General features: G+C 43.6%; 2 protein-coding genes across 4 annotated transcripts in view; one reads left to right on the forward strand and one right to left on the reverse strand.

Annotated features, from left to right (window-relative positions):
• The window catches only part of LOC138761454 (phosphoinositide-3-kinase-interacting protein 1-like), a 32279-nt gene extending 20635 nt beyond the window's left edge, over positions 1 to 11644 (forward strand). Inside the window, exon 4 of the mRNA XM_069933642.1 lies at positions 8394 to 11644. Within this exon, the coding sequence (XP_069789743.1) occupies positions 8394 to 8659 (266 nt within the window). The 3' untranslated portion in view covers positions 8660 to 11644. The remainder of the gene's footprint in view (positions 1 to 8393) is intronic.
• On the reverse strand, positions 1554 to 27289 carry LOC138761453 (E3 ubiquitin-protein ligase RNF185-like). Of its 3 annotated transcripts, none has more exons than XM_069933636.1 (6): positions 26047 to 27151; positions 23791 to 23809; positions 23034 to 23146; positions 18603 to 18657; positions 7854 to 7971; positions 1554 to 3276 (listed from the first exon to the last, which is right to left on the reverse strand). In XM_069933636.1, exons 1-6 carry the CDS (start codon positions 26343 to 26345, stop codon positions 3179 to 3181), a joined length of 702 nt encoding a protein of 233 aa, XP_069789737.1. In that variant the 5' UTR covers positions 26346 to 27151; the 3' UTR covers positions 1554 to 3178. The 3 variants fall into 3 exon arrangements, with proteins under 3 accessions (XP_069789737.1, XP_069789739.1, XP_069789736.1); XM_069933638.1 differs by lacking the exon at positions 1554 to 3276 and adding an exon at positions 3283 to 4637 and having other exon boundaries at positions 26047 to 27289; XM_069933635.1 differs by lacking the exon at positions 1554 to 3276 and adding an exon at positions 4646 to 5154 and having other exon boundaries at positions 26047 to 27289.
• Between the last annotated feature and the right edge of the window lie 481 nt (positions 27290 to 27770).

The raw sequence follows: 27770 nt of genomic DNA on the forward strand, positions 1-27770 counted from the left end.
CTCTCGTGGAGCTTCTGTAGAAGGTTGACATAATGGTGGCCGTTAGCCTTGCCTGCTTCAGTCTTCTCAGGAAGTGCAGTTGCTGTTGCGCCTTCCTGACAAGTGAGATGTTGAGTTGTTCACGATAGGTCACTGGTTAAGAAGTGTGCATGGGAGTGGACAAGAGTGATTGGGTGTATGTGGGGAAGCACCCACAAAGGGGGATGAATGGCATTGAGGATGGAGAGGGACCATGAATGAGTTTGTGGCTTCGGGACATGTCTGCCAGAAGGGGCAGGGTACGAGGGGGAAAGGCAAGGATGTGTCTGAGAGTGCAAGGACAGGATGTAAATTGTTGGAGGAAGGGAGAATGTGAGGTGCTTGGTGAATCTGGCCCCTCCTGGTGCTGAGGTGGTGTGCTGGGACCCAGCTACCTACCCCATACGCAGGAGGTGGTGGTGGGAGGGTCAGCATGACAGGGTTCACAGCATCAGCTAGAGACTTTATCCTGGCAGAGAGTGCGGCTGGGGACAGGGTACAGGCAATGGGGTTATTGGAGGTGGAGAATGAAGGGAAGGGGCTGCAGAGAGCAAGGTGGTTGGTGCACATTTGTGTGTTGGCCCAATAAAGCAGAGGTCGGGTAATGGTGTTCAAGCCCTAATGGGAGTGGGGAGAATGGGGTCCGAACCCTGGGTAACAGTCACTTGCTGTTGACACTGTGCCATTGCCAGGTTTGTCCATGGTCTCCAATGAGCCTACACAGCAGGTGTCCCAGTGACAGTTCCAGCAAGAGCTCAAACCCTTCCACCATGCTCAGGGAGCACACCAGACATTTAAGGCATGAAGCAATTCTGTTCAAAACCAGACCAAGTTTCCTCCTGTTCTGACTCGGTCCCAGCACGTTATAACTCAAGAACCCATCCAGTATCGAAGTGGGGCTGTTATGCCTATAGCACCCCCTTGGATAATGGGAGAAAGTTGCACCAAATCTAATCAAATCCATTCAATAACCCAGGACCCTCTGAATGCTGGTCCTTGGAAGTTTTCTAAAACGTTTACACCAATCACCCTGTTTTTACACTGATTGTCCTCACTCTGTACCGATAGAATGCTACACACCTGAGAGGTTTCCCTCTCCCTCCATCCATCTCCTATCCATCCCACTCCTCTATCCTCTGCCTCCCCCAATCTTCCCCTCCTTGGTCCCTCTCCATCTCTCCCCTCCATCCCTCTCCCCTTCATCCTCCATCTTCACCCTTCCCACATCCCCCCCCCTCCATACCCTCCCCTTCCATCTCTTCATCCCTTCCCCTTCTCCATACTTCCCCCTCTCTGTCCCTGTCCTCTCTCCCCACACCCTCCGGAGGTGAGCATCAAACTCAGCTCTCTCCCTGCCTGTGGTACCACTCCGCTGCTTAAATCGTGTGCCAAATTTTACACGTTCTGCCCAACCAACAACTAAACACCCTTCTCAAATTTCACAATTTACCTGACTCCATTCTGTTTTGGTCACTGTCATTTTTGTTGAAAAAGTGTTATAATTTACTGCAAATGCAGACAAAGAAAATGAAAAGTTGTCAGTTGAATTATTATTTATTTGAGATCTAATACAAAGCTGGAAACAAGATATTAAATTAAAACACATTTTGACACTTCTAATTGTATAAAGCTGATACACCATCCCTACGTGGGAATTCCCAATTTTATTTTAGGAACGCCACTCATTGGCTGAACAACAGGACCCTCCCCATAATGCAAGCAACTTTGTCTTCACCCCTCAGTTCACTAAGGGAGTGAACTGGCTTCCAAGAATACCCCAAACACCATTCTGCAGTCTGGAGACACACAGGTCTCTGCAGATGCCACAATCTAAAGACAGATGCAATCTGCCTGAGGAACTCGTGGTGGGTCAAATAGTGGGGAAAAAAGAATGGCTGATGCTTTGGGCTGAAACCCTTGAAGGCAAAGAATGCAAATAGAAGCTAGTGTAGAGAGGGCAGGATGGGAGGAAGGAAGGGATAAGAAGAGGAGGTTAGGCCCATGTGGGAATGGTGGACCACGGTAAGGTAAGGCATGGCGGACCGAGGCAGTAGATTGGCGGATGCCAAATAGGGAGGGAGAGGAACAGTTCTTCAGCTTCATTCTTCAGTGTTACATCCTGGTTTCAACTGCAGTGGGGACTGACTATTCTCTGTCACCCTGGCCTTAACCTACCAAACAAATGAGAACACTTACAAGGTTTCAGTTGGAGTTGGAACCTTGCTCCTTGTCTTTAAGGTGCAAGGCAGTGTCCAAAGAAACTTGCTATTTGTACCGGTCCAACCTACTGAAGTTATCAAGCCTAATCCTGCCCTCCTATGGCCACTTACTGTTGAAGGGGCAGTTAGTGGTGGACTGTCATTGTCAACTGAGTCCTGTGAACTATTAGAACATGGCAATAGGCAGCTTTGTTAAGAGAGATCCAGCAATACAGTGGCCAAGGGAGCAGGGACGACCATGGACTGGCCGGCCAACACCGGCACAGTTGAAAGACTCCCGACTCCCTGGTGAGTTACACGGTGCAATTGGAAACAGTGGGGAATCTTCAGATACGGCCCCCAATTTACATCAAAAGTCTTCACAGCCAAGAAATCACTGTGAAGCATAGTCATGGTATGTAGAGAAATGTGGCAGGTCAATGTACAAGGAGGTCCCAGAAGCAATGATTACACAGCTGAGTAGTATTTTTCCCACAGAATTCCCAGTCCTTTGAATACTATCATAGGATTTTTGTTTAATTCCACTGAGCAGGCAATAGGGTTCTCAGCATCGGTTTGCACTGTGAGCTCAAGATCAGGGCGGAGTTTATGCCGTTTAATCTGCTGAGCTCTTTTAAGTTTCATTTCTTCTGTTACGAGACAGATTCTTTGGCCTTTTTGAAATGACTGTGCAGCAGTAATTTAAATAAAGACGCAGACCATCAAGGAAGTTCCAGCTTGAGGTGAGCATCCACGTCACTCAATCTTAATTGAAATGGGGCCTCACCAACACAGTCACAGTCCATCGAAACCTATCCCATGTGAAGGCAATTTTTTTTAGCTTCTTATCAGATATGATTTTGGTACCTAATACATACCCAAAATGAGGAAAAGCAGAGAAACCTGGGATTGTTCGTTGCCTGTATTCCAGTCCGAGTGAAGGACTGCTGCCACTGTTGTCCTCAGGCAATGAGGAGCCAAAACATAATCACAAGTGCCACAAAGAGGAAAAGGCGTGACAGGAATTGCTCATCCACATATTGCGGTGTTCCAAGGACTGCTGTAGGGTAAGAGAGGAGAAGAAAGCAGGAGACCATTAAACGTAGGAGGACACAATGCAGTGAAGCAGACACTGGCAATGAGCACACCATGAGAAGCTACAGCCTGAAATGCGGACAGACACGTTCTACCCCTGGAGACTGTCTTGATCCATAAGTTCCTCTAGCAGATCACCGTAGACAATTGGGCAGCTTTCCCACAGCACTTCATGAGCAGAAATAGGTCAGTCAGCCCATCGACTCTGTCCCACCAGTCACTCGTGAGCTCATCCATTTTCCCACTCAGCCCCACCTTCTCCCCATAACCTTGGATGCCCTGACTAATCAAGAACCTATCAATCTCTGCCTTAAATACACCCAATGATCTGGCCTCCACAACTGCCTGTGGCCACAAATTCCAGATTCACCACCTGGCTGAAGAAGTTCTTGCGCATCTCTGCTCTGAGCGGATGCCCTCAGTCCTGAGGTTGTGCCCTCTTGTCCTCTTGTCCTTGACTATCCCACCACAGGAAACAATCTTTCTACATCTACTTTGTCCATGCTCTTCAACATTCAAATGTTTCAATGAGAACCCCTCTGATTCTCCTAAATTCCAATGAATATAGGCCAAGGGTTGTTAAACGCTCCTCATATAATCCTATGAACCTTCTCCAAGGTCAGCACATCCCTTCTTAAATGAGCCCAAAACTGCTCACAAATCTCCGTGAGGTCTCACCAGTATCTGAAAAAGCCTCAACATCACATCCTGGCTCTTCTACACATTAATGGCACCGTGAAGAAAGCACGTCAGCGCCTCTACTTCCTCAAGAGTTTGCGGAGGTTTGGTACGACACCAGAAACCCTGGCAATTTTCTACAGAGGTGTGGTGGAAAGTGTGCTGACCGGCTGCATCACAGTCAGGTAAGGGAACACCAATACCCCAGAGCGTAAAGAATCCCACCCCCACCCCCAACAGAAGGTAGTGGAAACAGCCCAGGACATCAGGGGCAAAACCCTTCCCACTGTCGAGAACATCTATAGGGAACGCTGCTGTCGGAGGGCAGCAGCAAACATCAAGGATCCATACCACCCACCATGCACTCTGTTCTCGCTGCTGCAATCAGGAAGCGGTATCAGTGCTACAAGACTCGCACCACTAGGTTCAGGAACAACTGCTACCCCTTCCACCATCAGAATCCTCAACGACAAACTCAATCAGGGACTCATTTAAGGACTCTTACATTTGCACCATGTTGATTTTTTAAAATCCTCTCAGTATTGTACAGTTTGTTTACATTTATTATCCGTTTACAGTTCTTTGTTTTACATGTATATATTCAGTACATGTTTTTTGCATTATCAATTAGTGGTAATTCTGCCTCGCCTGCAGGAAAAAAAGAATCTCAGGGTTGTCGATACAACAGTAAATCTGAAAAAAGCATAGATAAATAGAAACCAGGAAATTGTTGACAGTCACGAAACTGTGCTGAGATTACACAAGTTACAATGGGTTAGTGTGTTACATATTAATGTGATATATAACGAGCATATTGATGCCTCAGCACAACACAGTAGGTAACCAACACTATAAATAGTCCAACTCAACAGCTCTCAGGTGTTTAAGCTTCTAGTCTGCTTACAGTGATCAAAGCCAGAACGATGTGCATAGAACTTTATGACTGGCTCTCTCCTGAGAAAATGTCGGTACCAGCAAGTTCATGCTCACTGTACACATCAGGTCTGTTATTACAAATAAACTTCATTAAGTAAGTCTTTCATTGTTTTCCAATGTTTGAGTCTCTTGAAGGAAGCTTGGACTTGGAGCATCCTGTACCAATGGGCCAAAATGTGCAATTGACTCCCAAGCAATGCACTCATCAGCTTCAACCTCTTTCCCACATCTGCAAAGGTCAGGAGAAAACTGGAAGTCAGGTGAAGAGCAATGGTGCTCTTACTCCACTGCAGGACCCAGGTGGAACAGGGGGACAGATTCCCCTCGGGACCCTGCACCGTGCCCAGAGTCAGATTCGGGGGTGGGGCAGATTCCCCTCAGGAACCCTGCACCATGCCCTGAGGCAGAACGGGGGACAGATTCCCCTCAGGACCCTTCACCATGCCCAGAGGTGGAACAAGGGGGGACAGATTCCCCACACCATGCCCAGAGGCAGAACAGGGGGACAGATTCCCCTCAGGACCCCACACCATGCCCAGAGGTGGAACAGGGGGACAGATCCCCCTCAGGACCCCACACTGTGCCCAGAGGTGGAACAGGGGGACAGATCCCCCTCAGGACCCCACACTGTGCCCAGTGGTGGAACAGGGGGCAGATTCCCCTCAGGACCCCACACCATCCCCAGAGGTGAAACAGGGGAACAGATTCCCCTCGGGACCCCACACCGTCTCCAGAGGCGGAACAGGGGGACAGATTACCCTCAGAACCTCACACCATGCCCAGAGACAAAACAGGGGAACAGATTCCCCTCAGGACCCCACACCATGCCCAGAGGCGGAACAGAGGGACAGATTACCCTCAGGACCCTGCAATGAATCATTAACAAGAACCATCTGCAGGGATAGCATTTTACTGGAGCTACTGAATCTGGTAATAAGTGTTAAGAGCAGAAAGTATTTAATTTATATTTTCTTAATTCATATCACTTAAACAACTCTATTTTTTTAAAAAAACAAAAAAAACTCCTGGTATCCAGCACTCATGGGGATTGGTAGATACCGGTTAAGTATTTTTCTGCTTGCTTGAGACCTACTCTTACAATGCCTACCTATTAGACCTGCATTAAGAATAAATAGTTTAAAAGACAAAAATATTAGACTGTACTTGCACTGAGCAAACTTCATTTGCATGAATAAAACATTTTACTCTATTTCCATTCACATCCTTTGAAAACATTTAACCGTCGCTGCATCTGCAGGTTCCTCACCCTCCAGAGCTGCTAATTAACTCCCCCCACCAAGTTTACAGGTGAAGCCTCTGACCCGGGTGACTCTTACTAAACAGGGATAAGGAGACACTTTGAGAGTCACCCCAATGGCGAGCGGCATCAACCAGCTCTTCATCCTGGGTGATGCCTTTGCTGTTTCACACAACTTTATTCAAACAGCTGCTACGAGCAAAGCCCGACCAAGGCTCTCCGCTGGCTGAATATTTATTCCCATCTTCACCTAAGGTTTACGTGTTACTTCAGAGAACATTTACTTTTATAAATTTATAATATTTTTACCTATTACTTTATTCCTATTTATTTTAATTTTCTTTTATTTATTTTCCTTGATTTTTTTTGGCCAGTTGCTTGAATCCTGGATACTAGTTTTACTGTAAAAAATGGCCTGTTTGTGTACTGTAATTGTTACATAGTTATATATTGGTCCCTTAGAGAATCAGAGCGGACAAATGTGTGCGGAGCTGAATGAGATGGGGGAGATATTGAGTGGGAGCAGGATGATTTGAATATCATAGTATGACCAATCCAAGTCAACATTTTATGAAAAGGGAATAGTTTTGACAATAGATGAGAGATGACTTGTGGAGGTATATCAGATTCTGAGGGGCACAGGTAGGATGGGAAGCCAGTAGCCTTTCCCAGGTGACAATGACCAACACCAGAGGACATCTTTTTCAGGTGAGTGGAGGAAGGTTTAGGGAAGATGTCAGAGCTATGATTTTCTTCCACCCAAAACAGAGTGGTGGGTGCTGGAATACATGGCTAGGGTTGGTGGTGGAGACTGGGACAACAGGAACACTAAAAAAAAACTCCTAGGTACATGGATTAAAAAAAAGAGGGATATGGATGAGGTAGGGAAGGATTGGATTGTTGTAGAAAACGTTTACCGATGTCGGCACAACATCATGGCCTGAAGGACCTATACTGTGCTGTAATGTCGCATAACAAGCAGAGTGGATGACAGGGAACAAGGGGATGTGGTATAATTGGATTTACAGAAAGAATCTGGTAAAGTCCTCTGTAGAAATGTGACCACAGAGCAAGAAGTGGCACTGAAGATCATGCAGAAAGGAATGGCTAAAGAGCAGGGAGCAGAGCTGAGATAAATGAAACATTTAGGTCAGAGGGTTCAATGCTGGGGGCAACTATTTGTAATCTGTACCAATGGCTCAGGTGAAGTGAATGGCCCAAATTCATTGGTGGTTCAACAGGTGAGAAAACGAGCTGCAACCAGGATGCAGGGTCTTCAAGGTTGCAGAGAGAGATTCTCGGCCTGGAAACTGGTTGGCACGCAACCATCCAGTGTCTGCTGTTATCCACTTCAAAGTTTTTTTTCCAATGATTCATGCAACCTTCACAAGATCCAGCTACAGTGTACAGAGGTGGGCATGAATCCCACTTCAAAGTTGAGTAGGTTCCACGAAAGTCTCTGAATGGTGTAGTCACACGGCTCCAAGTCCTGCTTTGGACACACTGCCTGCCCAACTCCCACAGTTTCACAATCATTCCCATCACTGCTAATGCTGCCACCTGCAAAAGCAAATGCGGTCAGAGGCTAAATCACGCAAGCCAAGCAGAGAGCCAACTCGCTACCCCGTTCCGTGGTGCAATCAAACACAAAGTCATTTTAACTCACGCACCTGGAGGTGGTCGGCCATCGTTAATGTTAAATGCTGTTGCAAAAATTCCAAATGGAAATGCACCAATCCCAAAAGACATCTGGAATCCTCCATCTCCAAACCCAAATCCTTGGAAACCCTGAAAGGGGATTTTACAGAAATACAACACATGGTCAATAGAAGAACAAACTTAACCAAGACTGATACAAGACCATAGGTCTTTGATGATCGCTGACCATTCTCTTTCTTCTGTAGATACTGCTCGATCCTTTAGCAGATTGCTATGCCATACACAAAAGTGCTGGAGAAACTCAGCAGGTCATGAGCATCTGAAGGAAGATGAGGGTAACCGATGTCCAGATCGGAGTCTGTTAGGGGATGAGTAAAAAAAAACCAAGCAGGCACCTGAATAAAATGGCTGGGGGGGGGTGGGGGTGGGGGGTGGTGGTGGAAGGAAGAAAGGCTGAGGGGGAGGAATACAGGCTACAAGAGCAAAAAAAAAGCAGGCAGCTTGACAAAGGGCTCAGGTCCTAAATGCTGGTTACCCTTTGCATCTTGTAGATGTGTGGCCTGCTGAGTTTGTCCTCTCTCCGAGAGGTGGTAACAACTCTCAGCAAGAAGAACTTCTAGAGTCCAGCCAATGTCCCGGTCGGGAGAGGTGGAGAAGCTGCTACCAGCGCCAAAACAACCTACTACAAGTGTGCAGTTGTTGCCTTGCTTTGGCAGTTGGGACAAGTCCAGGCGTTGATAAGTATAGTTGGGAAGGGCTTGCATATTGTAGTTTGAAATCAGCTTTTGAATTTGTAATAAACATTTGTATAAACTGAACTGCTCTCGGTGTGAGGGTCTATTTTCTTTCGGTAGTTCAAACACTGTGACCAATCTAAAACGAACAAAATGAGAGGTATAAGTTTACCCAAGACAGGGTAATACATATAAACTCCGATGGCAGCAAATGACTGAGGACCCAGATGAGCAAACATCTGCATTATATTTATCAATGCCAAATTAAGAGATCTACACATCTTGTACACGTTGACAGCACTGAGGTAATCATAAACAGATGTCATCCATGGCTCGGTCAGAAGACTAATCCAGCCTTCCCACTCAGAAGTGAGCAAAACAAAAACAGTTAGAGACTAAACCAGTAAAAAACACACTGAAATGCTGTAGGAACTCAGCCAGTCTTCCAGGACTCACAGGAGACAGTGGAACTCATGCCATTATTTTATTCAAAAAAATTTTGTTTCCTTTGAACAATTGGTGGTAAAATTTAACTTTGTTCAATCTCAGATCCCTGACTTTCTGCGAAACCCTGAGGCAAACATCCTTGATACACTTTTTGATTTACAACTTTCTCATAAAGACTTAGTATCTCACCCACACCGAATTTTTGTTTAGGGGATTACTACCTTTTGGTAGTTTTTTTTTGGGGTGGGGGGGGAATTTTCTATTTTCTTCTTTATTATTTTTTTATTTTCATTTTAGTTAGTTTTTAATTTGTGATTTTTTTTTCTATTGGAGGGCCTATATACGTTGATTTGAGTTTTTATATAAAGATATTATTGGTATTTAGTAATAATAGTAGGTATGTCAATGTTGAGGTTTGCTACTTTTAATGTTTGAGGATTAAACAGTACAATTAAGCGTAAGCGAGTCTTGGCGTATATTAAGAAAATGAAAATTTATATTGATTTTTAACAAGAAACACATTTGAATGTGAAAGAAAGCATGAAATTAAAAAGAGACTGGGTTGGGCATGTATATTGTTCTTCTTTTTATTCTAGAGTTAAAGGTGTAGCAATTTTGATACATAAACATTTATCTTTTGAATTACAATCAACGGAGGAAAAGGCAGGATATATTCTTAAATTGAATTGTAAGATTTTTAGTGAATTTTGGACTTTACTTAATATTTATGCTCCAAATCCAGATGATGAAATATTTATTTCAGATGCATTTTTATGGTTGGGTTAGGCTAATGATAATATTTTAGTTGGTGGTGATTTTAATTGTGTTTTGGAACTTTATTAGATAAATCTCCGAAGAAAGTTAAGAAATCCAAGTTGGCAATTCATGTCCAAGCGCTGATGAAAGATCTTAATTTAGTAGATATTTGGAGGCGTCTTAATCCGACAGAGAAAGATTTTTCCTTTTATTCATCTAGACATGAATCGTTTTCAAGGATTGACTTCTTTTTAGTATCGGCACATTTACAAGGGAAAATACAACAAGCGGAATATATAAGTAGGGTGATTTCAGATCACTCTTTGTTATATTTTACATATGCAACTTCTGAGAACATTCAAATGGCTTATCGTTGGAGGTTTAATACAATGTTGTTAAAAAATGTGGAATTTATTGATTTTTTGAAAAAACAAATTAATTTTTTTTGAAAGAAAATTCTAATTCTGTTCAAAGTAAGTTTGTTTATGGGATGCTATGAAAGCCAATTTGAGAGGACAAATAATTAGTTATACTTCTAAATTAAAAAAGAATCGATTACATCAGAGGCTTGAATTAGAGAAAAAGACTGATAAGTTAGAAAAGGAATTTCAGAAAGATGCTACAGAAGATCAGAAAATAGAATTATCTAGGTTGAAATTGGAATATAATACTTTGCAATCTTATCAATTTGAATGTGTGATTAATAGGACTAATCAACGGTATTACAAATGGGGAGAGAAAGCACATAAGGTATTGGTGTGCCAATTAAAGAAAGAACAGATTTAGAGGACTATTAATGCTGTTAGACGGAATTCTCTTATTACATAAACCTTGTAAGATTAATGATGAATTTTAGTCATTTTATATAAAGTTATATACATCTGAAGGAAAACAAGAAACTGGATCGATTGATCTTTTTTTAATCACAGTTGAATTTACCGATATTAGAGGATGCAGATATACAGGAGTTGGAAGAACCATTTACTGATTCAGAAATTAAAATGGCTATGCTGCAAATGCCGAACGGTAAATCGCCTGGTGATGATGGATTTTTGGTTGAATTTTATAAAGTTTTTTATGATGATTTATCTACAATGTTTGGGGATGTATTACATCAAGTTGGAGAACATTATGAATTACTTGAGTCTTGTTCTAGTGCTTTCATTACAGTAATTCCTAAAAAAGATAGAGATCCTTTGAAAGTATCTTCATATAGACCAATTTCGTTGTTAAATGTAGATTATAAAATAATAGCTAAAATATTAGCGAATAGATTGGCTAAATTTTTATCCAAGTTGATTCATGTTGATCAAACAGGTTTTATAAAGAATAGATATGCTTCAGATAACATTTTGCACGTGATTAGTTTGATTAATAGATTTCGACAATCTTCAGATCACCCGATGGTGATATCCTTAGATGCAGAAAAAGCATTTGATAGAGTTGAATGGAATTTTTTATTTAAAGTTTTGGAGAAATTTAAGTTTGGTCCTTCTTTTATTGGTTGGATTAGGGCTCTATATAGTAAACCGGTAGCTAGAGTATTGACAAATGGTTTGATTTCGGAATCCTTTAAGTTAACTCAATCAACTAATCAAGGTTCTCCTTTATCACCAGTTTTGTTTGCGTTAGTGATTGAACCTTTAGCCCAGCTGATAAGACAAAATACACAGATACAAGGTTTGAAAGTTTTAGATGAGGATTATAAAATTAATTTATTTGGTGATGATGTATTGGTGTATTTAATAAACCCAGCTCAGTCACTTTTGCACTTGAAGTAATGTTTAATACAATATGGATGTCTTTCTGGATATAAAGTTAATTGGAAAAAAAAGTGAAATATTACTGGAAATATAAGGAGATTATTCAGTTTATAAGAATATTATTAATTTGAAGTGGACTGATCGAATTAAATATTTGGGTATAATTTTGAATGTTAATTATCAATCTTTATATAAATTATGCTCTGTTAATGAAAAAAATTAAAACTGATTTGATTAAATGAAAGATTTACTTATTAATTTAATGGGTCAGATAAATACAATTAAGATAAATATCTTTCCACGTATACAATATTTGTTTCAATCTATTCCATATTTACTTAATAAATTTTTTTTCGAGATTTGAATAAAATGGTTAGGGAGTTTTTATGGAGGGGTAAATTTGAGTGTAGCTTTGAATAAATTAACTTGGAAATATGAGTTAGGGGGACTACATTTACCACATTTTCAAAATTATTATGAAGCAGCCCAACTTAAATTTATTAATTCATTGATGGATTTGGTACGGCCTCCTAGATGCGCTAAAATTGAGATGGCAAGTATTTCTGAATTTGAAATACATCAATTTTTGTTTAGATGGAATATAAATTTGTTACAACAATATAATGTGCCTATACTAAAACATTTAATGAAATTATGGATAAAGAAAAATAAACTGACAGACTCTAGGGGTAAATTATCGGCTTTGACTGTTATATAATAATCAACATTTCTTTTTCAATACATAATCAAAGTTTATTGCATTGGAGATTTAAAGGTGTGAAAAATTTGGGAGATTGTTTTAAAGATGGTAAGTTTTTATCTTTTAATCAGATGAGGGAAGGTTTTGGTATTGATAAGAACTCTTTATTATCAAATTCGATCTTTGGTAAAATGTATGTTTGGTAGAGATATGATTTTTACCAAAAATGACTAAATATGAGACTTTTCTTATGAAGGTACCAGAGAAGGGTTACATTTCATCTATGTATCAAATATTACAGGATAGTATGGATAAAAAGGGTTGGGATTAATCTAAAATTAAATGGGAAGCGGATATTGGTTTTATTTTTTCTGTAGATGATTGATTAGATATCTGTTATGATAGTGTAACATTGATAAATGTACGTTATGCAATGATTAATTACAATTTTTTACATCAATTATATTTGACACCTGAAAAATTAAAAAAATATGGTTTTCATGAATCAGTTTTGTGTTTTAGATGTGGTGATACTGTTGGAACTTTTTTTCATGCTGTTTGGTTATGTATACATATACAATCTTTTTGGAAGAAAATTCAATCTTTTTTTTAGAATGCCTGTATAAGATTAAAATAGTTTTAGATCCAACAGTATTTTTATTGGGCAGTTTGCAACCTCTGAAAGGTTTGGGATTAGATAAATTTCAGCTTGCTTTTGTATATTTAGCTTAATCCATAGTGAAAAAATGTATTGCTAGTACGTGGAAAGATACATACATGATTGATATTAATAGATGGCAATAATGAGATATTGTTTAATAATGGAAAAAATTACATCTATTTTGTGTGATAATTATAATTTTTTTTAATTAATAAGTGGTTGTTATACTCAGAATATTTACATTTCAATTTATATTGATTAGATTTTAATATGTATATTTAACTTTTTCTTTAATATTCTTTCTTTTTTCTTTATGGCTCTCCTTAGGAGAGTTGGCTGAAGTCGGGTGGGGGGGGTGTTCTTCTCTTTTTTTTCTATATATATAAAAAAGTTCATGCTTATGTTTAATTGCTGCATATGTCATATTTATTTGTTTTTGGAACGAATAAATAAAGTTTAAAAAAAAAGACTTAGTATCTCTTATTTAAAATAATTTGCATGGTTTAAGAATAGCCTCGTTAGTTAAAACCAAGAACGACTGGGATCAGGATATGAATCTTTCATTCTCAGATGAGGTCTGGGACTCTTTTTGTAATCTGATTAAAACAACCTCCTACTCTGCACGGCAATTTAAAGCGTGGCAATATAAAGTGGTCCATAGAGTTAACACGTCTAAAGATAAATTGTCTCGCTTTTATTCCAATATAAATCTTCTATGCGACAAATGTAAAATTGATGATGCCTCTTTGGTTCACATGTGCCAGGCTTGCCCTAGTTTAGAAATACAGGTACACAATCCTTTATCCAGAACCCTCGGGGGATAGTGTGTTCTGAATTTCAGATTTTTCCAGATTTCGGAAAGCCAGATTTAAGCCCACCCGAATTGTATCCACCCCCACCCCCTTCCAGTCGCGCTGTCGTCTTCCAACCCCTTCGCCCGCCCGACTCGCGCTGCCGGTTTCCCCCCTCACCCGCCCGACTCGCGCTGCCGGTCTCCCCTCCCCGCCCGACTCGCGCTGCCGGTCTCCCCTCCCCCGCCCGACTCGCGCTGCCGGTCTCCCCTCCCCCGCCCGACTCGCGCTGCCGGTCTCCCCTCCCCCGCCCGACTCGCGCTGCCGGTCTCCCCTCCCCCGCCCGACTCGCGCTGCCGGTCTCCCCTCCCCCGCCCGACTCGCGCTGCCGGTCTCCCCTCCCCCGCCCGACTCGCGCTGCCGGTCTCCCCTCCCCCGCCCGACTCGCGCTGCCGGTCTCCCCTCCCCCGCCCGACTCGCGCTGCCGGTCTCCCCTCCCCCGCCCGACTCGCGCTGCCGGTCTCCCCTCCCCCGCCCGACTCGCGCTGCCGGTCTCCCCTCCCCCGCCCGACTCGCGCTGCCGGTCTCCCCTCCCCCGCCCGACTCGCGCTGCCGGTCTCCCCTCCCCCGCCCGACTCGCGCTGCCGGTCTCCCCTCCCCCGCCCGACTCGCGCTGCCGGTCTCCCCTCCCCCGCCCGACTCGCGCTGCCGGTCTCCCCCCCCCGCCCGACGTGCTGCTGGTCTCTCACCCGCCCGACTTGTGTTGCCGGTCTCTCGCCCGCCCGACTTGTGCTGCCAGTCTCCCCCCGCCTCACCTGTCCAACTCGCAGCTGTCTCTCGCCCCACTTGCCGGATTTTGGAGCTTTCCGGAATTTAGAGTCTGATAAAGGATTGTGTACCTGTATATCTTTCAAACGTTATCAGTGATTCTCAAGTTCAAATTGGAACCATTAATTGCTCCATTGAGATCATTTCAAGATGATGACTCCAACTCAAAACCAAATTTTATCTTTTACTTCACTGAGAGCCAGACGTGCAATTTTGATTAAATGGGAAGACAATTCTCCATCTTCACAACACAGTGATGTTATGTCTTGTTTAAGTTTAGAAAAAATTAGATATGCCATTAAAGAATCAAATATCAACTTCCAAAAGATGTGGGGGCCCATTTATGGAGTTTTAATGTAACCAACAGACTCGCCAAGGCAAATAGCGCCTTTGGAAGACTACACAAAAGAGTCTGGAAAAACAACCAACTGAAAAACCTCACAAAGATTAGCGTATACAGAGCCGTTGTCATACCCACACTCCTGTTCGGCTCCGAATCATGGGTCCTCTACCGGCATCACCTATGGCTCCTAGAATGCTTCTACCAGCGTTGTCTCTGCTCCATCCTCAACATTCATTGGAGCGACTTCATCACCAACATCGAAGTACTCGAGATGGCAGAGTCCGCAAGCATCAAATCCATGCTGCTGAAGACCCAACTGCGCTGGGTGGGTCACATCTCCAGAATGGAGGACCATCGGCTTCCCAAGATTGTGTTATATGGCGAGCTATCCACTGGCCACCGTGACAGAGGTGCACCAAAGAAGAGGTACAAGGACTGCCTAAAGAAATCTCTTGGTGCCTGCCACATTGACCACCGCCAGTGGGCTGATCTCGCCTCAAACTGTGCATCTTGGCGCCTCACAGTTTGGAGGGCAGCAACCTCCTTTGAAGAAGACCACAGAGCACACCTCATTGACAAAAGAGGAAAAACCCAACACCCAACCCCAACCAACCAATTTTCCCCTGCAATCGCTGCAACAGTGTCTGCCTGTCCCACATCAGACTTGTCAGCCACAAACGAGCCTGCAGCTGACGTGGACATTTACCCCCTCCATAAATCTTCATCCGCGAAGCCAAGCCAAAGAAGAAGGAGAAAGAATTTGGGTTGTTCTGAAACTTTGGTGCTGTGCTGTCTGTCAGAAATAAAACTTCTCACACATGAGTCTCTTTAAAACTGATGACACGACAAGCTTTATTTACAAGTCTGCAGAGTTGGACTCAACTGGCTTCTCACCAGTTAAGCCCCGATACATACAGTGCATTGATTTTTATACCCTATTTGTTTGTCCTTCCCCTTCTTATTAATACTGTTTTAATTGGTTAGTATTGCAAAAGCATTCTAAGTATAACTGCATTTTTAATTATCACGTTCGTTACGTACGCTGCGAACTCTACATACACTAAATTCTGTTTCTCACCCTTCTTATCAATCTTTTGTCTCCTGCATGTCTCTCACTATGACCATGAAAAGATATGTTTAAAAAAACATATCCAGCTGAACCTTTTGTCCTTGGCTGCTAGTAAGCTCCCTGTCCGTTCTGGCTTCCCTTTTTATGATTAATCATCACATTTTAACTTAAGCCATTTTAACCTAAATTCTCTATATATAACACTGTCCATCTCCAGGTTGTTGTCGCTTGATTCCTATGTGCCAGGTTTTAACCTTGCTTATGGTAGGGGTTCCAAATTAGAAGGGTTTTTTTCTTCTCTTGAATTTTACAATATATAACTATACTGATCAATTGTGCATAAACATTGATAAAATATTTTTTTATTAAAAAAATATCCCTAGAGTCTTCATCACTAAGAGTGAGGTGGTACACTCCAGGAAGACAAACCAAGGTCAGACATACACAGTAACGTTGAGTGATCATCGTCGCTGCGTGGCTGTTACAGAGTTCTGTGTTGTGTATTGGCCTATGTGTCGTGTGGTTTTGTGTTAGAAAGTGACAGTTTGCCTTAGAGAGACAAGGTGAAGGTGGACTGCTGACAGAGTGGGAGACGGACTGGGCATGTGCAGAAGATGATCTAGAAACTTCTGGACTTGGAAGACAAACCACCACAGGGGGTCCTGTAGAGTGGAAGGCAGCCCAAAACATGAGTCATGGTCAGGAAGACAGTTTAAAATGTTGGGCATTTTAAAAGGAATGAACATTCCAAAGGCAGCCAGAAGGATCCGGACCAAGCCAATTGTTCCTCTCTCTGCAAGCAACACAAGACAACTTTGAAGTTTGTGCTCTCTCTCTCTCTCTCTCTCAAAGATCTTTTAGCTTCAGTTTACCAAACAAACTGAATTTTGTTTATGATCTTTACTTCGATTGAGATCGAAGTTTTGTGAGTCTTGTGTCTAAGTTTTTCTGTGGGCTGGTTGGAAATATAACTTAAGACTTTAATTACATATGTTATATTTAGGCTGGGGTATTTACTAGTTTTACACTTATATAAATTTGCATAATAACCAGTGGGCATTGTTATAAAAGGAGGGGGATTTTGAATTAAAGTTTGAAGGTGAATTTTTGTTCATAAAGTAATTGTTCATCTTTACCCCTGTGTGATATGCCTTCTTTGTGGTTGCTGGTTTGATCTTGTAACAGTGGCTCACTAGCATCACTGCCATCTATCATTGTGGGCTGGTGGCGGGCTGTTGAGGGGAGCATGGTGGTGGGATCAGTTTGGGGGCTGGTGGCAGGTTGTCAGGGGGGGTGGGGGGCAGAGAGGGAATGTGACGGTGGGATCAGTGTGGGGCCTAGTGGCAGACTGTCCAGGGAGGGGGGTGGGGGGTGAGAAGCATGACGGTGAGAACAGCACACAGAGTTCAGCCCACTAGGTCTACTTCAAAGGACAATCCTGTTACCACATCTCTGGCAATACATGGGCATGACCCATGGTACTGGGGAATCATATGCTATCATGGATAATATCTGGCTAAGCAACTCAGCAGGGTCACTTTCAGGATGGCAAGCTGTCCAATGGAAAAGCAAGAAATTAGAAGATTTGGGAGATAGGTTAAGCATGAAAGATTTTTAAAAAACAGCAGAATAATGTATTAATGGGCAGATTACAGGATCTTGATGTCCTTAAATATCAAACACAAAAAGTTAGCAAGCACTACAGGAAGAGTATATCTCTCAGAAAGTCTTGTTCATGGCACTGGAAAGGACTACACCTGGAATACTGAATGCAACTCTGTCCTCACTCCTTAAGGAACATACTTGCATTGGGGCAGTTGATAGGAGGTTCCAGGGCTTGTTTTATGAACAAATGATTAGCAGATCAAGCCTTTGGTCACTGCAGCTGAGCAGGATGAGAGGCGATTCCACTGAAACAGGAACCATTCCGAGGGAGCTAGGCTAGATGGTTGGTGGTGACACATTCCCCTGCTTTTGAAATCCTAAACCGGGACATGGTTTTAGAAACCCAATTTAAGGCCAAAATAAAGAAAAAAATCTTCTCAGAGGATTGCAAATCACTGACTACATTCAAAGCGGAGACAGGTGCATTTTGTCTGCTGAGTGAAGGGTTTTTTTGAGGTTCAACTGAATGAACAGGGCAAGTTCAGGGGCCCATTTTCCTCGACATGTTCTTTACCAGGTAATGTTCGCTGTTCTAAGTGATGAAAGTGCTTCCAATATAAATGAGAAAACTGCTTCAAATAGTTGAACAATTCAATATGTAAATAGAAAACAAAATGATTTAAGATTTTGCCAAAAAAAGAGAGAACTTGTGCAATGTGATTCGGCTTTAGAATAAAATTGTGGCTATAATTTGTATAGTAAATTTCAAAGAGCACTGGAACGAGAATGATTTCCAGGGATATGCGGAGAGAAGGGTGAATGGAATCAACAGAATTGCTCCATGAACAAGCCAGTTTGGGTAGCGAGTCTCCCCGGTTTGTTATATTCTTGTAAGTGTCCGGAATTCTCGTCTTCCTGCCTGCTTGTGTCCAGAAAATACTGAGAACTCCACCCAAGAACCGACCCATTGCTGCCTCAAGCCATTTGCCTAATCCCATAGCTTCGACATATCCCTCCTCACACCTCAATTTTCTCCTGAAAAGAAAGGAGGTGCGTCACTCACCCCTCTGCTCTCTGGCTCAGGCCTCTGTCCCTGTGGTCTTGGAGGCGTTTTCTCTCTGAAATAAATAATACCATAACATTAAACTGAAACAGGAAAAAAGGGCTATCTTACCAATGATCTGTCTCTGAAGTGTACCAGATTGAATCAATTGCCAGCATTTGTTACCTTAATTAAACAAGGGTAACCTTAATTATTTCAATAGGCTGAAAAAGAGAAAATTAGCTTGGTAAAGCAGGTGGACTAAATGGCCTACTTCTGTCCTTGATTTTGTGGAAAAAAAAACTTTCTTAAACATCTAAATTTGAAGGTTTAAAATCCACATTGGTGCATCTTTGGAATTTATTCCTTGAAGTTTAGATAAGATTTTGATAAGTCTCTGCGCACTCCCTCTTGTTTCTGTACTTTCCCCAAGGTCTAATGTCCTGACCTGTTCCGAGTCCTCCCACTATGATTCTGAACAACTATGCAACTCCTATCCCACTGTATCGTTTTGGTCTTTTTTTAAATGCACATCATAATGGAATAAAATTTGCAATTCTCTAAGGATCAATTTCCGAATAAAGACTATGGCGGTAGGGGGAGGGGGGGGGCGGTAGTTAGGCCACTGCAATAATAACTGCAATAATATCACCTACTTCATTTTGACCTGGGAATAAAATCCATCAGATCCTTCCCTTCTTTCCTGCTGCATCACTTGCTTCAATATTAGTGGATCTGAAGCCCTGAGCCAAGTCATTGCTCAGGATGCCCAGTGTGTGCTTCCCCCTGTAGTAAATGCTGATTAAAACAATGATTTGGTATTCTCCAATAACGTGTTCATTTCCAGCAATAGCTATTTAATGGTTTTCAACCTTTTTCTTTCTACTCACATCCCACCTTAAGGAATCCCTATGCTATCGGTGCTCTGTGATTAGTAAGGAATTCCTTAAGGTGGGATGTAGGTGGAAAGAAAAAGGTCAAAAACCACTGTTTTAATCGTCCCTAATTGACTTGTTATGTGCATGATTTCAGAACTCCAAATGAAATGGGCCAAGGACAATTTTTCTCAAGCAACATATTTCAATAACAATCGGGTCTGGAGCCGAGGTTCTCAACCTTCCCTTCCCACCCACATCCCACCTTAAGCAATCCCTTACTAATCACAGAGCACTGATGGCATCGGGACTTAAGGTGGGTTGTGAGTGGGAAGAAAACGTTTGAAAACCAAGAGACCACAGTGTTCCTGGCCTACCTCTCTCTGATGACTTTGCCCTTGCAAGTTTCTTTGGTAGTTCAGACGTAGTTTTCATCACCACCATGACCTGCATCAGAGCTGGTGTTTTGAACGCTGCTCCTGTACTTTAATGCCGGCCTTTAACTTTGCTCAAGCCCATTTTGTTTTGAGGGGCGATGGAATCAAATAAACTGGTTCTACCTCAAATTATTTTTGACTAGTTCCCCCCACGGTTTACCCACAGTCACGTTTGCAACTTTTACTGTGGATTTCAATGTCATTCTTTCAAACTGCAAATTTTTTAGCCATTTTGTATTTCTCCTTCACCAATGAATGCGATCATTTCAGAAACGTTCACACACCAAGAACAAATTGCTGCACATTAGGCATAACGTCGCAAGGAATCTGAATCAGAATTTATTGCCATATACACATAATGAAATTTGATGTTTTGTGGCAGCATTACAGGTGCCAAATTTCTATAAATTACAGTTTTCTAAATAAATAAATTAATGCAAAAGAGAAAGTGGAGTGGTGTCTGGGGTTCATTCTCCATTCGGAAATCTGATGGCGGAGGGGAAGAAGCCTTTTCTGTACCGTTGGGAGTTTATCTTCATGCTCCTATACCTCCTTCCTGATTGTGGCAGTGTGAAGAGTGCACAGGCTGGGTGGTGACGATCTTGGAGGATAGTGGCTGCTTTCTTGAGACACCGCCTCTTATAGAGGAGACAATTTGGCCCTTTAAATCCATTCCAGTTCTCACAGTTTTTGTGGCATACAACACAGTTTTTTTTGTCATACAACACACAAACAGTGCTTTTGGCTCACCATGACCATGTCAATCTTTTGCACTAATTTTACATTAATCGTACTTACCTGCAATCAAACAGACAAATCAGTCTTGTTCCCCTCTCAAAAGAACACATGAAAAAAGGAAGAAGATCGGTCACCGTAATCCTCCCTTAAACTTTCCCCACCATTCAACATGACCATGGTTAATCTATTCCAAGCCTCAACTCCTCCTCGGACAGATCCCCATTGCCTTCAATTCTCCAACCTTTCAAAAATTCATCAACCTCTGCTTAAAATACTTCTAATGATCTAGCATCCATAACAATATCAGAGAGAGCAATTGGTAGAGTGCTGACTTTTGGACATCATCTGTAGGCAGAAAAACATCTATTAAGCACAATTGGGTGCTTTCTTTCATGGAGCTACGCAGCGTGGAAACTGGCCCTTTGTCCCCACCCACCTACAGACCAAAATGTCCCACCCACACTAGTCTCAACTGCCTGTGTTTGGCCTACATCCCTCTAAACCTATACTATCCGTGTATCGGTCCAATTTTGTCTTAAACATTGCAACAGTACCTGCCTCCACCATCTCCTCCAGCAGCCCATTCCACACATCCACCACCCTCTGGGTAAATAAAGTTACCCCTAGTTAAATTTCTCCCCCCTCACCTTAAACCTACGTCCTCTGGTTACCGATTGCCCAACTCTGGGCAAAAGGCTCTCTACGTTCACTCGATCTAGTCCGCTCTTGAATTTGTCCTTAAGCCAATATTTTATCCAAGCTGACAGTGATTGACTATTCCATGAGGGTGGATTCTGTTAATTACCCTTTTATATGCACATATAGACAAGATAGAATGTGAACACAAAGGCTGGAATCTCATCAGGAAGAAAGGTGCTAATGGAAACCATTAGGAGGAAGATGGATGACAAAGAATACAAAGAAAGATTGAGTAGACTGGGTCTTTATTCATTGGAGCATAGAAGGTTGAGGGGGGATTTGAAGAGGTATATAAAATTATGAGGGGGATAGATAGTGTAGATGTGAATAGGCTCTTCCCCTTGAGTAAAGGTGAGATTGGAAAGAGGGGTCATAATTTAAGGGTTAGGGGGCAGAAATTTTGAAGTAACATAAGAGGAAGCTTCTTCACTCAGAGAGTTGTGACTGAGTGGAATTACCTTCCAGAAGAGGTGGTTGCAGCAGGGTCAATTTTGTCATTTAAGAGAGGGTTGGATGAGTACATGGATGTGAGGGGACTGGTGGGTTAAGGAGAGGGAGCAGGTAGGTGGGTCTAGTGAAGTTCACTTAAATCGGTGCAGACTAGAGGGGCCGAGGTGGCCTGTTTCCGTACTGTAATTGTTATATGGTTATAGGTGAAACTCATTGGGAAGAGAAATGTGTGGGTAGTAGGTGGATGGAACAAAGAGGGGAGGGGGATGAAAAAGGATGATGGGATCTAGAGGGAGAAGTGGGTCAAAAATGAAAGGACCAGGGTTGGATAGTGAGAGGGGAATACAGGAGGCAAGGGTTAACTGAAATTGGAAAATTCTACATTCATACATGGGGTTGTCAACTATCCAGAGGAAGAGGAGCCGCTGATCCTCTCGTGTGCGCCTGGCAGTGAAGAATGTGGGAATGGGACGAGGAGCTCGGGATGGCCATTGTGGATGTTCTGCGTTGGTCTCACTGATGTATAGTAAAGAGCACTGGATGCAGTAGATGACATTGAAGGAGGTGCTGGTGAATCTTTGCCTCACCTGCAAGGGCTGATGAGGGAGGAGATTCACATACAAGTGTGGCAGCTCCTGCAGTTGCAGGGGTAAGTGCCATGGGTCAAGGTGCAGTGCTTGGACAGGGCTAGGCAGACCATGACGTCACAAAGGCAGATCTGCACCATCACACACATTCCCCTTCTCTGCAACTTACATCTGCCTTCTTCCCTCTGTTCTGTGAATATTTCTTTTTGCCTTGAAACATTTGACTGTTTCTCTCTCAGATAATGTTCATTGCTTCCAGTAGTCTGTTTGAATTCAGTCATGGCAAATTATTGGATTCCATTCTAAGGTGCAGATTAATTGTGGTCATTCTGGATTTGTGACAGATAGATCCTGTCTGACTAATTCAAATAAATGTCAAGGACATAACAGTGAGGCAAGTTTCTATTAAAATTGTGAAACTTCCAAGATAAATATCAGGACTGTTCACCCACTGATTATCTGAGATTTTCCCTCTTATAAAATTCTCAACATCACTCAAAGACTACTACGAAGTGGGCAGATTGTACATGGGGTATTTGGGCAGCACAGGCTTGTGGGCCAGAAGGGCCTGTTACTGTTCTGTATGCCTCACTCTAATCATCTCGCTGCAGATACTAAGGCAGTTCTTGAACTGGAGGCGTGTAGCAGCAGCTTTTTGTTGCTCACCTGGGATCTTGCTGACCAGTGCTTCCTCTTCCATAAAGGGGAATGACTTTGTCTCGACTGATGCCTGCTTTGCACACAGGGCAAACCTGCCGATTAGGTCTCGTCTCCAACCACTGTCAGAACATAAATATCAGTTAGTGATAATCTCAAGGCAAAATAAATAACAGTTCAGAGGTTACGGTCAAAGATGTGCTGAGAGAGCAGGTCCCATGTAGCCATAGGAAGGTCACAGGATGTGCATTTTGTAATCCTCTTCCAACTCCTAAAGCCTTTCCACCACAGGCACTTCATTCAAACACCCACCAATGTTCTAAAGCAAGGCTAGTGTAACCTCAGATAAAATGCTATTTCATCAACTGCAATAAAACTTCCTTACAATGCAAAATGAAGGTCCCATTTATCTTTCTAATAACTTGCCATATCTAGATAACAAGTTTCTGACTTTCATCTTCAAGGGCAACAGAGAAAGCTGCATTGGTATAGCATCAGAAACATAGTCAAATGGTGCTTCACAGAATAATCAAACAACCAGACTCCAAGGCACACCAGGATCTGTTTAGAAAGGCTGTTGATCAAAAGTTTGGCCACAGAAATAGATTTTTAGGGGCATCTTAAAATGAGACAAGAAAGATGAAGAGAGCTTCAGCAGCCAATGTGTGGATATTTGCATTAATTGGAACCAGTAAACAATTGCCTCACCACAGATTCCCTAGTTTGTACGGCTACAGTAAAGAAAGTTAAAACAACAGAAATGTACCTGATGTAAACAAGGCCAACTGTAGATATCCACGTTCATGCAAAAGAAATAGATTGCAAGTTAGCACATTAGAAAGCATCATATTTCCGTTCAGCACTGCGCACAATTTCCCCACTCCAATCAGTTTCCCCACTCTCATTGCCCACCATTCCGACACAGACTTCTGTTCCTGATCTACCTTTCACCAGCTCAACATTCCCTCTTCCCTCACACCCAGTTTTCCAACTTACCTCTGACCTTTTGGTGCACATGTACATTGAACAACGTATATGACAATAAACCTGCACCTTGCCCTTCAACATAGAATTTTACAGGTCAGTCCTTCCCTAGTGGAAATCCCAATGATCCACAAATCCGAACTTTTGTCCTCTGCACCAACCCTTCAACCATGCATTCATCTGCCACAACCCCCATTCCCACCCTCACTGGCACAGTGACCACAGGCAGCAATCCTGAGATGACCACCCTTGAGGTCCTGCTTTTCAGCTTCCTTCCTTATGTTCCCTCCTATCTATGCCATTGGTACCAACGTGGACCACAACATTTAGCTGCTCTCCCTCTCACGTGAGAAAGCTGTGGACTCAATCAGAGACATCCCTGACCCTGGCACTTGGGAGGCAACATACCATTTGGGAGACTCTACCTTGTTCACCTAACTATCAAATCCCCCATCACTATAGCTCTCCTCTTCTCCCCTCTTCCCTTCTGAGCCAAAGGGCCAGACTTTGCCAGAGACCTGACCACCCTGGTAATCATTCCCCCCCCAACATTATCCAAAACTATCTACTTATTGTTGAGGGAATGGTCATAGGGATGCTCTGCTCTGCCTGCCTATTCCCCTTCCTTCTACTATCAGTCACCCAGCTACCTGCCATTTGGGGGGGGGGGGTGGGGTGATGGGTGACTGTCTCCCTGAAGCTCCTCTCTGGCTCCTGAATGGTCCAGACAGAGTTCATCCAGCCCCAGTTCCCTAACTCAGTCTGAAAGGAGCTGGAGCTGGATGCACTTCTTGCAGGTGTAGTCATTAGGGATAATTGTGCTCTCCCAGATTTCCCACATGCTGCATTTTGAGCATTCCACTGTCTGAGCTGCCACCTCTATGACCTATTCTTTGTTAATATGCAAAGATCTTACCTGACATTATCTGTAAGGCCTTTGCTTGCCGAAGCCTCTCTAGTCATAGATTATTGTGTATTGCAGCCCATTTGGCCCATAATGTTGTGCTGACTCATGTAAACCTCCTCCACAACAATCTAATAATTCCCCACCTCACTCCTATAACCCTCAATTTTTTCTTACATCCATATGTGTTCCTTTTGTACCAGACTCCACCACCACTCCTGGCAATTTAGGCACCCGCCAAGTAAAAAACAAATGACCTCCACTCACCTTAAACAGATGCCTTCTGGTATTTGCTATTGTCACCCCAGGATACAGGGGTTGGCAGTCTACCCTATCTATGTTCCTCTATTAAATCACCCTCATCGCTACAAACAGAAAAACACTAGCTCTGTCAACCTTTCTTCAAGACGTTCTCCAATCGAGGCAATGTCGTGGTAAATCTCTCCAAAGCATCTCCATCCTTCCTGTAATGAGGTGTGCAAAACTGAATGCAGTACTCCAATCAGATTTCCACAGAGTTGCAACTTTACCTCAAGATGCTTGAACTCACTTCTCTGATTAAAGAAAGGCCACGCCCTATACCTTCTAAAGCACCCTTTCAACTTTGAGACAACCTTGAATCTATGGTCCAAGATCCACACTGTTATGAATCCTGCCATTAACCACAAACTCAGCCTTCTAATTCAACCTTGCAAAGTTCATCAAAAGTTATCCAGTTTGAAACCATCTGCCACTTTGCAGCCCAAATCTGCAGTCTCTCTATAGCCTGGTACCTGTCCTTCCCTTCCCTGTCTCCTTCTCCCTGACCTGCTACCCATTGCCTATACTTGCCACTCCTCCTCACCCCTATCCTACAGCTACCCTGCCTCAACCTCTCCTCATCCCAACCCAAACCTCTCCACGCCATCCTCATAACCCCACCCTCTACTCCTCAACCCCTCCCCTTTTCATCCCATCCCTCCCCTTCCCACTCCCTCCTCATCCCCATCCTCTCCTCCTCCCTACCCTTCACGCCTACTTCCCCAACTCCACCCAACCCTCCTCCTCTCCCCCACTCAACTCCCCATCCCCATCCACCCCCATCCCCACCCACCCCCATCCATCCCCTCCTCACCCTCATCTCCAGCTCCTCACCAGAACAAGTGGCCGCAGAGGCTGATCACAGCGTCCTTCGCCGTGTCCAGGCAGATGTTGCACTCGAACGTGCTGTCCTGAGCCGCATTCTCTCCGGAGGCGCGGCCGGGCCCGGATCCAGGACCTCGGTCCGAACCGGGCGCCGTAGATCCCAAGCTCGCCATATCCGCACCGAGCCACACGCAGACTTCCGGTGCCCCCACCGGAACGGACCACGCCCTCGCAACCGCTCCGGTCAGGGATCGCTCCCCGGACCAACGTTCCGGGCTGGGCACAGATCCTCGTCTATTTAGTTGCATTTCCAGTTAATTAGGTGTTTTGTTCATACACATCCAACAGGTTACTGTTTGCACCGACGAGCTCGCTTGTCCAACGTTTTCACGGCGCCGGGAAGTTAGCAGGTGATTTGCACAGAGCAAGTTCACACAAACAGCCACAGTTGGTGCCATGAAGGGCAAATATTGATAGGATCACTTGATTCAAGTCTATTCTTCCAAATACTATCACTGTAACGATCTTTGCACCTGCCTGAGGGACAGGTGGGCCTCCCAATGTGGTTCCCAACACGTGAGTATACTCTTCATCCCATTTGAAAGCTTATTATCTAAATGGTCAAAGATTGCAGCTTGCTGCTGGGCAGAAGGACATGGGAGGGCTTGTGCATGGCTAAAGGTTGGTATGCAGGTCCAACCAGCTAAATGTTGGCTTTCACTGCTAGAGGGATGGAATTTAGGAGCAGCGAAGTTCTGCTGCAACTGTACAAGGTACTGGTGAGGCTACATCTGGAGCACTATGTTCAGTTTTGGTCTCCATACTTGAGGAAGGATGTACTGGCTTTGGAGGTGGTGAAATGGAGGTTCACCAGGTTGATTCCAGAGATGAGGAGAGAGCGAGTCACCTGGGACTGTACCCGCTGGAGAATAGAAAAATGAGAGGGGATCTTGTAGAAACGGACAAAATTATGAAAGGCATCGATAAGACAGAGGTAGGTGAGTTGTTTCCAGCCTGAATACGCCCGAGCATGTCTGATCTCGGAAGCCAAGCAGGCTGAGGACGGGTCTATACTTGGAGGGGAGACTGGGTGCTTGGGGGGGGGGGGGGGGGGGGTCGCTGTCTGCCTTGCGGTTGGCAACAGTTAAAGATTTCATGTATGTTACATTCTAAAATGTGGTCCAATAATGGAACTGTTGCGGACCGGGTCAACCCCACACACGACGGGCATTAGCTTCCCCACGCCCCCCTCCCCCACCACCGTGCAGACGCTACAGGAGCATGTTGCCAAGGGAACAGCCAAGCCTCACAGCAGCATTGTGACATCACTCCCATGAGCCTGTCACCACCACCCCCCTCCCCCCACCCCGAAAAAGGTAGGCGTGTGGTTTGAATAAACGGCAGGTACTGGTTTTACTTGCTTGATGTGGACACCATTTATTTCAGCAGCTCTGCCTTTAGCAGTGCTTCAGAACTTTGATCTTTACAGGAGACCAGAACTCGGGACATAGCCTCAAAATTCAGGGTAATTGACTTAGATGAGGAAGAACTGCTTTTCCCAGAGGGTGGTGAATCGGTGGAATTCGCTGCCCATTGAAGCAGTGGAGGCGACCTATTTAAGACAAGGTTGGATAGATTTTTTACAAAGTAGGGTAATTAAGGGATATGGGGGAAAAGGCAGTAGGTGGAGATGAGCTGATCATCAGATCAGCCATGATCACATTGAATGGTGG

The sequence above is a fragment of the Narcine bancroftii genome, chromosome 4 (genome assembly GCF_036971445.1).
Source record: "Narcine bancroftii isolate sNarBan1 chromosome 4, sNarBan1.hap1, whole genome shotgun sequence".
Taxonomy (NCBI): Eukaryota; Metazoa; Chordata; class Chondrichthyes; order Torpediniformes; family Narcinidae; genus Narcine; species Narcine bancroftii.

What these genes read in the sequence shown, in the direction of transcription:
- LOC138761453 (XM_069933635.1), bottom strand. Translation starts at nt 26,345, where the DNA reads ATGCAACTAAATAGACGAGGATCTGTGCCCAGCCCGGAACGTTGGTCC. An exon ending in ACTGGTCAGCAAGATCCCAG is followed by an intron (nt 18,658 to 23,033) that starts GTGAGCAACAAA and finishes TATTTATTTCAG; the next exon opens with AGAGAAAACGCCTCCAAGAC. An exon ending in CGATGGCCGACCACCTCCAG is followed by an intron (nt 5,155 to 7,853) that starts GTGCGTGAGTTA and finishes TGACCTTTGCAG; the next exon opens with ATGTGGGAAAGAGGTTGAAG.